The sequence below is a fragment of the Pongo abelii genome, chromosome 13 (assembly GCF_028885655.2).
Source record: "Pongo abelii isolate AG06213 chromosome 13, NHGRI_mPonAbe1-v2.0_pri, whole genome shotgun sequence".
NCBI lineage: Eukaryota > Metazoa > Chordata > Mammalia > Primates > Hominidae > Pongo > Pongo abelii.
In genome coordinates this window covers 58,630,618-58,647,912 of record NC_071998.2, presented here as the reverse complement: position 1 = coordinate 58,647,912, position 17,295 = coordinate 58,630,618, and the positions used below count along the sequence as shown (strand labels likewise).

Here is a 17,295-nt window from a genome sequence, read left to right as displayed (position 1 = left end):
TTCATGTCCTTAGCCCACTTTTTGATGGAATTGTTTGTTTTTTTCTTGCTGATTCGTTGGAGTTCATTGTAGATTCTGGATATTTGTTCTTTGTCAGATGTATATATTATGAAAGATTTTCTCCTTCTCTGTGGGTTGTCTGTTTACTCTGCTGACTGTTCCTTTTGCTGTGCAAAAGTTCTTTAGTTTAATTAAGTCCCAGCTATTTATCTTTGTTTTTATTGCATTTGCTTTTGGGTTCATGAAATCCTTGCCTAAGCCAATGTCTAGAAGGATTTTTCCAATGGTGTCTTTTAGAATTTTTATAGTTTCAGGTCTTAGATTTAAGTCTTTAATCTATCTTGAGTTGATTTTTGTATACAGTGAGAGATGAGGATCCAGTTTCATTCTCCTACATGTGGCTAGCCAATTATCCCAGCACCATTTGTTGAAAAGGGTATCCTTTCCCCACTTTACGTTTTTGTTTGCTTTGTTGAAGATCAGTTGGCTGTATTTGGGTTTATTTCTGGGTTCTCTATTCTGTTCCATTGGTCTATGTGCCTATTTTTATAACAGTACCATGCTGTTTTGGTGACTATGGCCTCATAGTATAAGTTTGAAATCAGGTAATGTGATGCCTTCAGATTTGTTCTTTTTGCTTAGTCTTGCTTTGGGTATGTGTATGTGTATATTAAACCATCCCTGCATCCCTGGTATGAAACCCCTTGATCATGGTGGATTATCTTTTTGATATGTTGTTGGAATCAGTTAGCTAGAATTTTCTTAAGGATTTTAGCATCTATGTTCAAGGATATTGGTCTGTAGTTTTCTTCTTTGGTTATGTCCTTTCCTGGTTTTGGTATTGGGGTGATACTGGCTTCATCGAATGATTCCTTCTTTCTCTCTCTTGTGGAATAGTGTCTTTAGGACTGGTACCAATTCTTCTTTGAATATCTGGTGGAATTCTGTTGTGAATCCATCTAGTCCTGGATACTTTTTTGTTGGTAATTTTAAAATTACCATTTCAATCTCCCTGCTTGTTACTGGTCTGTTCAGGGTAATTCTTCCTGATTTAAGCTAGGAGGGTTGTATCTTTCCAGGAATTTATCCATCTATTTTAGGTTTTCTAGTTTATGCATGTAAAGGTGTTCATAGTAGCCTTGAATATCTTTTGTATTTCTGTGGTGTCAGCTGTATATCTCCCGTTTCATTTGTTATTGAGCTTATTTGGATTTTCTCTCTTTTCTTGGCTAATCTTGCTAATGGGTCTATCAATTTTATTTATCTTTTCAAAGAACCAGCTTTTTGTTTCATTTATCTTTTGGATTTTTTTGTTTTGTTTCAATTTCATTTAATTCCGCTCTGATCTTCTTTCCTTTCTTCTGCTGGGTTTGTTCTTGTTTCTCTAGTTCCTTGAGGTGTGACCTTAGATTGTCTGTGCTCTTTCCAACTTTTTGATGTAGGCATTTAGGGCTATGAACTTTCCTCTTAGCACCAGCTTTGTTGTATCCCAGAGGTTGACAGGTTGTGTCACTACTGTCATTCAGTTTGAGGAATTTTTACATTTCCATCTTGATTTCATCTTTGACCCAATGATCATTCAGGAGCAGGTTATTCCATGTATCTGCATGGTTTTGAAGGTTCCTTTTGGAGTTGATTTCCAGTTTTATTCCACTGTGGTCTGAGAGAGTGCTTGATATAATTTTAAGTTTCTTAAAATTTATTGAGGCTCATTTTGTTGGCTATCATATGGTCTATCTTAGAGAAAGTTCATGTGCTGTTGAACAGAATGTATATTCTGTGGTTGTTGGATGGAATATTCTGTATATATCTTTTAACTCCGTTTGTTCCAAGGTATAGTTTAAATCCACCGTTTCTTTGTTGACTTTCTGTCTTGATGACCTGTCCAGTGCTGTCAGTGGAGTATTAAAATCCCTCACTATTATTGTGTTGCTGTCTGTCTCATTTCTTAGGTCTATTAGTAATTCTTTTATAAATTTGGGAGCTCCAGTGTTAGGTGCGTATGTTTAGGATTGTGATACTTTACTGTTGGACAAAGCCTTTTATCATTATATAATGTCCCTCTTTGTCTTTTTAAACTGCTGTTTCTTTAAAGTTTGTTTTGTCTATTATAAGAATAGCTACTCCTGCTCACATTTGGTGTCCGTTTGCATGAAATGTCTTGGTCCACCCCTTTACCTTAAGTTTATGTGAGTCCTTATGTGTTAGGTGGGACTCTTGAAGGCAACAGATAGTTGGTTAGTGAATTCTTATCCATTCTGCAATTCTGTATCTTTTAAGTGGAGCATTTAGGCCATTTATATTCAACGTTAGTATTGAGATGTGAGGTACCATTCTATTCATCATGCTATTTGTTGCCTGTATACCTTGTTTTTTTGTTGTTGTTGTTTTTCTAATTGTATTTTTGTTTTATAGGTCCTGTGATATTTATGCTTTAAAGAGGTTCTGTTTTGATGTGTTTCCAGGATTTGTTTCAAGATTTAGAGCTCCTTTTAGCATTCTTGCACTGGTGGCTTGGTAGTGGTGAATTCTCTGTTTGTCTGAAAAAGCTGTATCTTGCCTTCATATATGAAGCTTAGTTTTGCTGAATACAAAATTCTCAGCTGATAATTGTTTTGTTTGAGGAGGCTGAAGATAGGGCTCCAATCCCTTTTGGTTGCAGGGTTTCTGCTGAGAAACGTGCTGTTAATCTGATAGGTTTTCCTTTATAGGTTACCTGGTGCTTTTGTTTCACAGCTCTTTCTTTCATCTTAACTTTAGATAACCTGACGACAATGTGCCTAGATGTTGATCTTCTTGAGATGAATTTCCCAGGTGTTCTTTGTGCTTCTTGTATTTGGATATCTAGGTCTCTAGCAAAGCTGGGGAAGTTTTCCTCAATGATTCCCCCAAATATGTTTTACAAACTTTTAGATTTCTCTTCTTCCTCAGGAATGCTGGTTATTCTTAGGTTTGGTCATTTAACATAATTCCAGATTTCTTGAAGGCTTTGTTCATATTTTCTTATTCTTTTTTCTTTGTCTTTATTGGATTGGGTTAATTAGAAGACCTCGTCTTCAGGCTCTGAATTTCTTTCTTCTACTTGTTCAATTCTATTGCTAAGACTTTCCAGAGCATTTTATATTTCTATAAGTGTGTCCATTATTTCCTAAAGTTTTGATTGTTTTTTATTTATGCTATCTAGTTCATTGAATATTTCTCCCTTTACTTCTTGTATCATTTTTTTTTTAAAATATCCTTACATTGGGCTTCACCTTTCTCTGGTGCCTTAGCTTAATAATCAACCTAGTGAATTCTTTTTCAAGTAAATCAGGGATTTCTTCTTAATTTGGATCCATTGCTGGTGAGCTAGTGTGATTTTTTGGGGGTGTTAAAGAACCTTGTTTTGTCATACTACCAGGGTTGGTTTTCTGGTTCCTTCTCATTTGGGTAGGCTCTGTCAGAGAGAAGGTCTAGGGCTGAAGGCTGTTGTTCAGATTCTTTTGTCCCTTGATGTAGTACTCTCTCCCTTTTCCTATGGATGTGACTTCCTGAGAGCTGAGCTGTAGTGATTGCTATCTCTCTTCTGGATCTAGCCCACCCAGCAAGTCTACCAGGCTCCAGGCTGGTACTGGGGGGTAGTCTGCACAGAGTCGGGAGATGTAAACCATCTGTGGGTCTCTCAGCCATGGATACCAGCACGTGTTCCAGTGGAGGTGGTAGGAGGGTGAAATGTACTCTTTGAGGGTTCTTAGCTTTGCTGGTTTAATGTACTATTTTTGTGCTGGTTGGCCTGCTGCAGGGAGGTAGCACTTTCCAGAGATTGTCAGTTGTGGTAGTATGGAAAGGAACAGGTGATGTGTTGGGCTCTAGAATGCCCAAAAACATGAGATATTTAATCTCCACTGTTACTAGTAATAGGAAAAGCAGAAAAGTGCTTTCTTGCTTGTTATGAAAAGTACAAGTAGACTAAAAAAAGGTTCAAATTGAACTTGCAAATGTGAGACTTCTAAAAGTGCTTATTTTGTCGCAGCAGTCAAGACACTAACAACCACCTAAATGTCCAGGACAGTTGAATGGATAAAATAAATGTGGTAATATGCATACAATCAAATATTACGTATCCTTAAAAAAATCCTGTCATATGCTACAACATGGATGAATCTTGAGGACATTACACTAAGTGAAATAAGCCAGTCACAGAAGGACAATTATTGCATGAATCCACTAATATCAGGTGTCTAAAACAGTAAAACTCATCAAATCAGAAAGTAAAATGGTGGTTACCAGGGGTTAGAGGGAGACGAAAATTGGGAGGTGCTGTTCAACGGGTATAATTTTAGTCATACAAGATGAAAAGTTCTAGAGATCTGCTATATAACAATGTACATACAGTTAACAATACTGTATTGTACCCTTAAAAATTTGTGAAGAAGGTAGGTCTCATGTTAAGTGTTTTTTACCACAATAAAAAATATACAGTCGTGGATACATAAAGAGAAATGAGCTGTTGGGCGATTTTGTTGTTATAGAAACATGATAATGTACTTACACAAACCTAGATGGTATAACCTACTAAACACCTAAGCTATGCTGTATAGCCTGTTGCTCCTAGGCTACAAACCTGTACAGCATATATGTTACTGTACTGAACAGTGTATGGAAATAATAACACAATGGTAAGTATTTGTGTGACAGGAATTTTTCAGCTCCATCATAATCTTATGCAGTCTGACTAAAATGCTGTTATGCAGTGCATGACTATACTTATTTTTAAATCTTAATAAACATACTTTATTTTAAAACTATTTTTATAGCATAGGGTAATAATAACATGCATTTTTAAATGACAATTATTTTCTTTCTTCATTAAAGAAATCACTACAATACCTAAAACTCCACATAAAAATATACAGCAAAAGGTTGTCAAATGAAACATTAACTGTCAGTTAAAAAAAAGAAATTTAGTCTTCAAAAATGTTTAAAATGTATTTTAATGCAAGTTGGAAAACTATATTGAGAATGTCTCAAAATACGACTCAAAATTGCTTTATTATTAAAGATTTTAATTTAATAAATTTTTTTGAGATGGGGTCTCACTCTGTTGCCCAGGCTGGAGTACAGTGGCACGATCATGGCTTACTGCAGCTTTGAACTCCCAGGCTAAAGCAATCTTCCCACTTCAGCCTCTCGAGTAGCTGGGATTACAGGTACATGCCACCATGCCTGGCTAATTTTTTGTATTTTTTGTAGAAATGGGGTTTCACCATGTTGCCCAGGCTGGTCTACAACTCCTGGGTTTTTAAGCAATCCACCCACCTTGGCCTGTCAAAGCACTAGGATTACAAGTATGAGCCACCACATCCAGCCTAAAGATTTTTATAATGATTTTTGCTTTTGTCAGGTTAAATATGTGACTTAATATTTTTAAGGGGTACAAGGGTACAATAAACTCCAGTATGAGACAAAAAGGCTTTAAAAATTAAGATAACGCATCATGGGGCTCAAGAAGGGTGATCTATATTTTGGAACTAGATGTTTTCCCTACACCAATAAACTCTTTTCACGTTAGAAAAACCCTGAAAAAATCTGTAATTCCCAGTGCAGAAGATAAGGGTCACAACTCATAGTTAGTTCTAATAATAAACTAAACATTATTTGTCACTTGGGTTTTCTCATCCACCTTCCCACTCTCCAAACTCAGGTGTTCCTTATGGGGAATAAACAAAGAATCCATGAAAAACAGATAACTGCATTAAAAATTCAGGGATAGAGCCTTAATAACACATACATACTATGTCCTGGTATTACCCATTTCAGACTTTTTTTTTCCAGTTTTTGTTTTGAATCTAAAATTAACTCCTTTTCCCATGTATGTTGACACAGAAAGAAACAGAAAAGTGAGGCAATAATTCAGAAAACTAAAGCAAAATGAGGAATTGTCTCTAAAATAAAATTTAGGAACAACTTATTCAGGTTTGTTTATTTAGTCTGTTCCTTCTTTAACCCACTGGGTTATTTCTCCATTTTCTACTCTTTTGCAAACAATACCTAACATGCAATAACTTTTATATGTTTTCTTCATCCAGAACACTAAGCCCCCTAATGTGCTTAAACTCAAAATCTGTACCTTCACACTCTAGCCATCTGTTCTTCTTTGCCTGTATAATATCTGGCCACCAGGGACAACTGAATATATGGCATTATCATCCAAATCACTTTGCCTTCCCGATTTTTCTATTTCTAGGTTTCTCTAGTCAATCTAGGCTTGTTTCCCATCACCCCTTCTTTTCTTTCTGATCCATACTCAGACAGGATATTCAGGCAAGTCTACTGGTGAAACAGCTCTGGATTTATCCCATTTCTAGTCTCACTGTAACCAACACGTTTCAGGCCCTCATCACACAGTATCTTCCCGCATGGTCTCCTGACTCTAAAGTCCAATCTAGCTTACATAACAGACAGCACTGCTTGAGTTCTCTTTGTCTAGCAAATTAAAACCGTATTAATACCTTAGACCAGGATTCCAGTACCAACTCTCCACTAAGACTTCTGTACCAGAGACCTACTCATCTATAAGATTCTCACCTTCTCATTTTTAAACATCCATATTGCTCTCATCCTTACTTCTTCCTGTCAAAAAAAAATCCTACCAGTTCAAGGTTATTTTTTGCTAAGTAAGTCAGAATAGCACTTACCCCTTCTTTGACTGGGAAGGGGCAAAAAGGAACTCTTTACAATTTTGGGTATCTTTTATATCTTGACCTGAGTGGGAGTTAGAAGGATATGTGTTTGAATGTGCATATAGACAGATATATAGGTACAAATATACGTAAAAATACATTGAGGCCGGGCACAGTGGCTCACGCCTGTAATCCCAGCACTTTGGGAGGCCGAAGTGGGTGGATCACCTGAAGTCAGGAGTTTGAGACCAGCTTGGCCAACATGGTGAAACCCCATCTCTACTAAAAAAAAAAAAAAAAAAAAAAAAAATTAGCCAGGCATGGTGGTACATGCCTGTAATCCCAGCTACTCAGGAGGCTGAGGCACAAGACTCACTTGAATCCAGAAGGAGGAAGTTGCAGTGAGCCAAGGTCACACCACTGCACTCCAGCCTGGGTGAGACTCCAGCTGGAGCGAGACTCCGTCTCAAAAAAAAACCAAAAACAAAACCCAAACATTGAATTGTATACTAAAATTACACATTTGCATGCTTTACTGTTTGCAAATAAATAAACCAAAACAAACAAAAAAAAACTATCCTCATGAAGCATTTGATGGGGTTCAGGACATGCTTTCCCAAAATATGGCACCTCAGTATTTGAGAAAAATGGCAGAATCAGGAAAGTCACTCTCACCTTCTCTCCTGAAGCAAGTCATAAAACCTAGGAAAGATTTTCTGACCTTCCGCTGATGCAGGTCACAAGACCCTCATTTAAGAGGTGCCCTCTCTATACACAGAGGAAAAGAACATCCTTAAGTCTGAATATGAAGGGTCACAGAGAAAAATCTGAGCAAACAGGCCTTGCTAAGTTCTTCCCAGTTTATTATTAGACCATACTGTTTTATCTAATTATGCTTCTCCATTACTATCCTCTTCCATATTATAACTAACAAAAAACATACACAGTTATGTTTTATGAATGTTCGTGTCAAGTAAAACTTACTAAATAAATTTGTATGTTGAAATTTCTCTTGATAGTTGGTCTTGTTAGAGAGACCTCAGCCATGAATCTAGTGATAGATGAGGAAAAGATAAATTTCCTCCCTTACACCTCAGATCCACTGAACCAAATGAAATTGTTTATGCCTCTGAATCCCATAGCCCTTTGGCTGTGATACTATTTTTCCCTATGTTTATATTATCTAAAGCAGGACAGTGCATCAGAATCTCCTACAGAGGCTACAAAAATATAGATATGCCCTATTTAGTAGTAAAATGACATAATGTCTGGAATTTGCTTTAATACACTACACCAAGGGCAATAGGTACATACAGGCTCATTATACTATTCCACTCTTATGCACGTTTGAAATTTCCTATTAAAAAACATTTTTTTTTTTAAATACTCCAGGCAAAAGAAATGTTGGGAGGATAGGTGAAATAAAATCAGCTAAATGTTGATGCCATTTAAACTGGGTGATGCATACAAGGGGTTTACTTTACTATTCTGTTTATTCTTTTATATCTTTGAAATCTTCCATAATAAAATGTTAAAAATATACATTAATATACACATACCCAAGTCCCAATCCTGGAGATTGAGGGGTGAGAACTACTGAGTTATTGAATTTTTTTAAAAAAAGCTCCACATGTGATTCTGATTTATACCCCATTTGAGAAACACAGCTTTTCATTCTTTTAACAAATATTCACTGAGTATCCACCAAGCCCTGTACTAAGCAATAAAGATTTTATATTTAAGGAATTTATAGGCTAATGCAAGGCAAAAGCATTTCAACCAAACTACAAGGCATCATAACTGCCACAATAGGGGTTCATTCGAGATTCTATGAATGGAGACACTGGCCGCTCCAAATGTTCATGGTAAGTGAGTACTGCGTTTTCTTCATCTTTTCATCCCTATGATTCTTGGCATCACGTTCTTTACCCAGAAGCTCAAATGTGCTTCATGTTCATCTATATGACAGATACCGACTATCAAAAAGAACTGGGTTTTTTTTTTACCATAAATTCTATCTCCAAGGACTTGTATTTCTCTCATTTATTCATTTTAAAGATAAGTGAAGAGGAATATCCTATTAACAAAAGTTTCACAGGGAAAGGTGCCAAAAACATAGTAGTAAACCTGCTCATAAATATGAACCAAAATGAATACAAATGCAAGTAGCTGTTATCTTGGCCCTATTACAACCAATAGCAACTCAAAAACTGAGTGATCACTTGAGAGAGAGGAAAGAAGACTAGGCACACTGCTCACTTACACATCCCCCACTCCACCCCTCAGGGTTTTAAGTGGAACAAAGAAGTTATCCTAAAGCTCTACGATCTATGACCTGCTTAACAGAAATGCAGGTACAGTAAAATTATATTTAATTTGCTCCTAGCATCTTAGATATTTACCTTAGGGATTAGAATTTTAGAGCATGAAAAACATCTTAAGGAGTTCAAATTTATAGTGCTACCTGAAGGTGAAACTCCAAGTCAATTTTTATTTAAATAAGCCATGCTTATATCAGACCTTTCCTTAAACAATTCAACATACTTAAAAACAGACTGCCTATAGAACCCCCAGGCTGCTTTTAAGGAGTAGTCCCTATCAGAACTAATCAATATGCTAAGCAATCTACAGAATGGAAAGGCTAGAAAGCATGATTTCCTCAGATTCTAAAACAAATCTGGTTTGATGAATTCCTATTATGTGTTAAGAAATAGAATTAGACTATGTCAAAAGCATTTAAGATTCCAAAAATTATCAACACAGTTCAAAAATACCATTTTAGAAAAAGTTTATAATAAAATAGTCCTAAACATAGCCTATTTAGTTAAAGAGGTCCTTTAAAAACATTCATTAGGAATTTTGGATTTACATTTTTTTCTTTACCTGATCAAGGTGAGGTTGTGTTCCTGGCACATGCTGAAGTTTTTTCTGCAAACTAAAAACAACTGATTAGAAATTCAGAGATGAATACACTTCTGATTTAACTTTATACGTTATTTAGTGACACAAGGATAATGAAGTGACTTTCCATAACTGACTATTCTAATATTCTGTAATTCCAATTTTACACACTGTTCACAAATTCCAATAGAGAAAAGCTGGCAGATTAAGTTTTTCTAAAATTTCTTTAAAAAAAACCACACATTCATATATATACATATGCACAGAATAAAGATAAAAATTAATCTTTTAGCAACACTATTTTGTATGGTTAAATATGTCAGTAGATTTCTTTACCATTCCAACAGGTTTAATACAAGCTTAAATATATATATAACCATTCTAGTATTGCTCAGAGTTCCTTAATTTTCTCCTGCTTCCTAATATGAAAATAATGCTGGCACCTAAAGAAAATTAAAAGGATAAATTTTCCTTTATCAATGTTTTCCCTTGAACTTATTAAAAAACAAATAGTATCCATAAATGTAAATTTTCTATATAGTCAGTTACCAATTGAGAGAAAAAGAAAGTCAGAATGTTAAAAATGCATTGTTCTGATATGAAAAGCACCAGAAGATCAATATGGCATAACAAATTACAACCATAACAACTGTAGCATACATTTCAACACTGATGGGGACAGGACGGGAGGGGGAAAGGACTTAAAACCTTGCAGATGTTTTGCCTTGAAGAACAGTGAGGGGTAAATTAGTAAGAGCACGTTTAGGAAAGAGAAAGAACTTGTAGGAACTATTGGAGGGAATGAGTCTCTTTGGGGGGTCCCAGTAGGGAGAATGTCAAATTAAATCCTTCCCAGCTGGTTGCTCAGGAAAAGATTCTCCTGTTTAGCAGTTAAGCACACACAAAAAAGTCATGCAATGGCCTTCCCTATAGTGGTGAGATCACATTAAATAGCTACTTCAAGTGTCACTAAAGCATTATAACTGCTCTTAAGTGTAGAATGAGATTACTTTAGAAAAACATTTTGAAAAATCATATGCTTTTCCCATATGTTCAGTATTTAATGTTGTTGGACAATGACTGCCTAAAACTTCATATGCAGCAAAAAAAAAAAAAAAAAATCTAACAACGAATATTTAAGTTTAGTTCCCAGTAAGTCTCAGAATTTCATGCCCTCGATTTTTTCCCTATCATACACATTTTTAAAAGACTAATCTAGTGGATAAGGATATGCTATCAAAACCTGAAATTCATGAATCGGAAATCATCTTGCACATTAACTTGTAATCTTATAACAATTTTTGTCTCTGCACACATAAAATGTAAATTCTGCACGCATAAAATATAAAAAATCTCAGTTTAGTGTTTTGTATATTTAAATCATTATGTTCTATAAGAAACAATAATTTAGGTATTGTCAGTAAGATGGAATTAGCAACATTTCTATTTCTCCCAAGTAAAAATATAGAATGATATAAAGAACTGGATGCCTTGATGAAAGTACCTGTATTACAGCAAATTATAGCAAAAGACAGAAGTAGAAAGGAAAAACAAAAATTGATATACTGAATATTGAGGTGGGAAATGATTTCATACTATAATTCTTATTAGTGAAATAAAGCACTAAAGGATACAATATGTAAAGGGAAAAAATAAAATTTCAACTAAAAAATATTTTAGTGTTTAACATATTAAATGACAACCAACTTGCAAGCTCTTGGACCCAACAAAGATAAATTAGTTTAAGAAAGGCAAATTTTGCTGGGTTCAGTGGCTCAGGCTTATAATCCCAGCACTTTGAGAGGCCAAGTAGGAGAATCACTTGAGGCCAGGAGTTCAAGACGAGCCTGAGCAACGTAGCGAGAGCCTGTCACTACAAAAAAGTAAAAATAAAAAAATTAGCCAGGCATGGGTGCAAGCCTGTAGTCCCAGCTACTCAGGAGGCTGAGATGGGAGGATCACTTGAGTCCAGGAGTTCAGGACTGCAGAGAGCCATGATAGCCACTGCACTCCAGCCCAGGTGTCAGAGTGAGACTCTGTCTCAATAAAATAAAATAATTAAATAAATATAAAAAAAAGAAAAGGCCAAGTGTGGTGGCTCATGCTTATAATCCCATTACTTTGGGAGGCTGAGGTGGGCAGATCACTTGAGCCCAGGAGTTTAAGATCAGCTTCGGCAACATGGCAAAACCTCATCTTCTACCAAAATTAAAAATTAGCCAGGCATGGTAGTGCGTGCCTATACTCCCAGCTACTCAGGAGTCTGAGGTGGGAAGCTGGCTTAAGCCCAGGATGCAGAGGCTATAGGGAGCTGACATCGCACCACTGCACTCTAGCCTGGGCAATAGACCCAGACCCTGTCTCCAAGGGAAAAAAAAAAAAAAAAAGAAAGGCAAATTTCATGCAGTATTGTTTCATTTTTTCCCCTTGTAAACACATTTAAATGTATCACAGGATCTGTAACTATCAAAACTGCCCACAGCATCAAATTAAAAAAATAGTTCTAATCTAGACATGGAGGATGAAAGGGATCATGGCTAACTAGTGAAACAGCACTGATAGTCAAATGAAGGGCTGGAACCTTGAAGTAAAAAGAAGAAAAGGATCATCAAGAGAAAAGTTAGGATGGGCTAGACTTCTGGTTATTTCAGAAATGGGTAACAAAAGACAAAGGCTCCCAGAATTAGGTGACAACCTCAGCCAATCTATCTCCCTAGTAAAGCCAGAACTAAGATGGGAAAAAAAGACCATTTTTAAACGAACAAACCAAATTTATGCTTAGGGCTGTATTAGCTTAATGGAGGAACAGTCATTTCAAAATTAGTGAAACAAAAGCTTTATATGAAAAAACATAGTATAATTCTGAATGATTTTCATACAATCATTATCAAGCATAAGTGATACTGGATACCTGAAGCTGACATGAGGGAAAAAGGCTCAGGGAGATTTCACAACTTTGTACAGCAGTGGCTTGAAAGGATATAACTATATTTACCATAAAACAACAAGTAGTCATTTTTACCTTACATAATTTATAAGAATTTTTAGAAAAATAGAAATAACTCACATATAATTCAGGTATACCAAACTTTCCTGACTTCCTACTAAATGGAACTAGAAAAGCAAAATGCTGATTTTTTCCAGGTACTCCGAAAATACCTTTATAATTTTAACCGTAATTTGTTTAGTCTAAAAAGGTACTGCTCCAATACCAGAAGCTACAGGTGAAAAATATATCTCTCAACTGACGACAACTTCTTGAATAACTGTGTTACTGACAAGTTTACTCTCTGAGCTTCAGTTTCCAAACTGAGAAGAAGGAATAACTGCCCTGCCTGTCCCACACTTCTGGCTGCTGAAATAATCTCAATCAATTTCTTTTTTCTTTCTTTCTTGTTTTTTTTTTTTTTTTTACAAACTACATGCAAATTTAATTTTTCCAATTTATAAAGTAAAAGGGGTCCAATAAAACACTATCATGTCCTACCTCACAGGTTACTGTAGGTGTTGTTTTCAAATGTGAACAATACTACAGACTGAAGGTGAAAAAAAAAAATAGTTGAAAGTAGAATTAGTTTTTAAGGGCATGGCTAAGGCAAAATTAGAAATATATATATAAGGCTGGGTGTGGTGGCCCACACATGTAATCCCAGCACTTTGGGAGGCTGAGGCAGGAGGATCACTTGAGCCCAGGAGTTTGAGACCAACCTAGGCAACATAGCAAGACCCCATGCTTACAGAAAATTTAAAAAAAAAAAAATTAGTCAGGCATGGTGACACATGCCTGTGGTCCCAGCTACTTGGGAGGCTGAGATGGGAGGATCACTTGAGCCCAGGTTGAGGCTGCAGTAAGCCATGTTTGTGCCACTGCACTCCAGCCTGAGTGACAGAGAACCCCATCTCAAAAAAATAAATAAATAAAAAGAAAAGAAATATATGTAGGAATGAGAATTAGAAGTTTCAAGTGTAGAGCCACCCACCATGCCTACCCTTAAGCAAAATTGCCCCACCAATTCAAAATACCCAGAGAGCTGTCCATTTTCATGATCTTGTATGGACATATACGAGACTTATGAGATATTCATTGCAGCATTATTTGCAATAGCCAAGCTGTGAGAACAAGTTAAATGTCCACTAACAGAAAAAGGGATAAAGTAAATGTGGTATATGTAGAAAATGGAATATTATTCAGCCTTAAAAAGGAAACCTTGCCATATGCAAAAACATGGATGAACCTTGATGACTTTATGCTATGTGAAATCAACCAGTCACAGAAAGACAAATAATGCATGATTCCACTTGTGTCAGGTAATTAAAATAGTCAACCCCACAGAAAGAGTGTAGAATGGTGGATGCCAGGGGCTATGAAGACAGGGAAATGGGAAGCTGCTATTCAAGGGGTATAAAGCTTCAGTTACAAAGAGTGAAACGTTCCAGAAATCTGCTGCACATCCTCACGCCTATAGCTAGCAATACTGTATTGTGCACTTAAAAATTGTTAAGAGGGTAGATCTCATGTTAGATGTTCTTACTACAATAAAAAGAGAAAAAGATACTGATGCACAAGAATAACTAATCTTTCTTCCCTCCCTTAGCAAAAAGATTCCCCACAGGAGAAGGCAGAAAACTAATCCATTATTAAAGTGAAAAGAGTTATTTGTGTGAGAACCCTAAGCTAAAATTTTCCATGTATTTCATGCATTTTCTCATGGAAAGAGTACTAGACATAGTGTTTGGTGTAGAAGTGTTAACGATTAGCCTCTAAAGTTAACTATCATTTACACTATAATTTCTACAGGAAAATGCAATATGATTTCCAAACAACCAATTAGTAAAACTTCCAAGAATATACCTCATTAAGAATGGTCTTGTACGCCAAAGGAATGGCAGGAAGCTTAAATCATGGATGTAATTGTGCAAATCATTCCTGTTAACTATGGGAAAAAAAGGTACATAACAATAAAAGTAACCAAATTATACAAAACATACCTTATTCCAGAGAGACTATCAAAGGCATGAAGATCTAATACATTAGAGAGATCAACTCTAAAAGGAAGAAAACTAACGTGAGCCATTGGAAATTCTGTGAAATACATCCAATTAATCAAGGAAAAAAAACTCTGACTCTTAAAAAAATTTTATACATAAAAGTCATAGAAGTGGGCACACGGTATAAGATTTGAATCACAGTTGAATCAAGATTGAAAATTATTTGGTTATTACTTCAATGAATTAGCTTTTTTTAAAACTTTGGATTAACTTTTCAATCCTGAAATTTATGAGCTTTTCAAATACATTTTTATAGCTAAAAAATCAGCTAAAGAGCAGAAACTTTTCCAAGCAGCTTATTACTCAAAAGATGAAACAAAAGAAATGACAAATAGAATTAACAAATAGGTACATTCCAAATACCTCTGCAATTTTTGTATTTTATTCTCCCTCCCTCGATATAACATGTAATATAAAGATGAGGAGTCAAATCACCAATGTACAAAATATTAAATTACTCTAGGACCCTGATCTTCACGTGATTTGATTTCATTCATTCAGAATGGGGCTGCATGTAGAAAGAAAATTCCCACCATCCGAATAGACATTATTTCTCTTAGAGTTATTTAATGATAATTAAACTTATTTAATTGAATCCAATGATTCGAATCAGGTGAGAATAAATAACATCACAATTAGCATTAGGTTTGGTTTAAATATAAACAAGCAAATTTATAAAGACTGGTGATTGAGTTATAATTTTAACATAAGCCCAGAAAACAGCAGAGGACAGGCCGGGCACAGTGGCTCACGCCTGTAATCCCAGCACTTTGGGAGGCCGAGGCGGGCGGATCACAAGGTCGAGATCAAGACCATCCTGGCCATGGCCAATGTGGTGAAACCCTGTCTCTACCAAAAATACAAAAATTAGCTCGGTGTGGTGGCACACAACTGTAGTCCCAGCTACTCAGGAGGCTGAGGCAGGAGAATCATTTGAACCTGGGAGGCGGAGGTTGCAGTGAGCCAAGATTGCACCACTGCACTCCAGCCTGGTGCAGAGTGAGACTCCGCCTCAAAAGAAAAAAAAAAAAAACAGCAAAGGACAGTGATTTCTCCATAATCAAAGCTAAGGTGAAGAAATATTTAAAGAAAATGACAAATGTATAATTTCAAATTTAGACTCCAGAAGCTTGCCAAACATTTGTTAAATTTTCTTACAAGGAAAAAAAACATCATTGGTCAGATTCAAGATTTTTTTTCTTTAATGCACAAACATATAAGAAAAAACATCTCCTTTATCTTAGGACTGACCAACTGTGCCTGCTTTGTTTATTCTCAACAGTCTATCACATACTCGTACTCGTGGCAATAATACTGTGTTAGAGATTATGAATGCTTGTCTTGGCAAAAGACAGACAAATTCCCATCTTATTACTCCAAAGTTCTATGTTAGTAGACTATAACAACAACTCAAATTCTGGGCATTTTAGATGTACAGAATTAGAAAAATGATCAAGCAAAGAAGCAAATGTTCTATGAAGAAATTTTTGAATATCACTTTACACTAAAAGGCCAAAGTCTTAATATTAAACATATTTCCTTTTTCATCCCCCACCCCTTCCCCCACTACTGAGCATATTTATATTGACAGGTCACAAACAAGGGGCACGGGGGCTCCACTTTGGGAGGCCAAGGTGGGTGGATCACTTTAAGGCCAGGAGTTTGACACCAGCCTGGCCAATGTGGCGAAACCGTCTCTACTAAAAATACAAAAATTAGCTGGGTGTGGTGGCACACACCTATAATCCCAGCTATTCGGAGAGTGAAGCAGGAGAATCGCTTGAACCCGGGAGGCAGAGGTTTCAGTGAGCCAAGATCACACCACTGCACTCCAACTTGGGGGACAGAGTGAGATTCTGTCTCAAACCAGAGTGAGATTCTGTCTCAAAAAGATAAAAATAAATAAAAATAAAAATAAAAATAAACCAAATGAATGAAGTTTCCCTCCAAGTTTGTCATCTTCATCTTAGGAAACAGCTTGAAGTTTAATAAAGTTTACACATGCCAATTTTGTGAATATCAAATTCAACAGTTTGGAAACACAAGCTTCTAAATAAACTGTTTCACTGTGACAGTGTCCTTGAGAATACATGTCATCCAGAGGTAATTCTGCTTTATACTCAGATTCTTTCCATACTTCCAAAAAAGGATCAATATTAGACCTGTACAACAAATTACACTCTTTTACAGAAAATAATAAAATATCCAAGTCTCTCACTAAAGAGGAAAAGTGTAAGCTTCCAGATCAAAGTTTCTATAGCTTTCCCCAAATTTACTGCCACCATGAAAAAGAAATTCTTCACTCATTCAAGGCATATGACTAGAAAACTAATTTCCATGGCATCAAATTAATTTCCTCCTTTGGAGATAAAACCATGAGATCTTTTCCAAAGCATTAAAATCGCCAAAAAAAAAAAAAAAGACCATTACCAGCATTTTAAAACTGAGTAAGAGAATGAAGTAAACAAAAAAGGGAAAGAAAAAGCTTCAAAAGTTCATTTTTCTAATTTCTTGAACTCTCTATTCCAGAAGTACCTAATGTTTTTCCTAAAAGAGAGGCTTTCAATTTTCCCTATGTCTAAAGGCTGCTTTAAGTAGCCTAAGACCAAGGACAGGAGAGTGAAAACGAAGAGGGTTTTGGCTCTGCAAGTTGGGGCTGGAATTGCAGCTACTGCTTAGGCAT

At 35.9% G+C, this 17,295-nt stretch overlaps 1 protein-coding gene across 7 annotated transcripts in view; it reads right to left on the bottom strand.

Annotated features, from left to right (window-relative positions):
- Positions 1-17,295, bottom strand: part of ZNG1A (Zn regulated GTPase metalloprotein activator 1A) — a 51,947-nt gene that overhangs the window by 4,317 nt on the left and 30,335 nt on the right. For 4 of the 7 annotated variants that reach the window (XM_009244491.4, XM_024251842.3, XM_054519576.2 and 1 more), the window contains 2 exon segments: positions 14,553-14,609; positions 9,546-9,597 (listed from right to left, as the gene is read on the bottom strand). In XM_009244491.4, coding sequence (XP_009242766.1) covers positions 9,546-9,597; positions 14,553-14,609 — 109 coding nt within the window. 7 annotated transcript variants of the gene reach the window in all.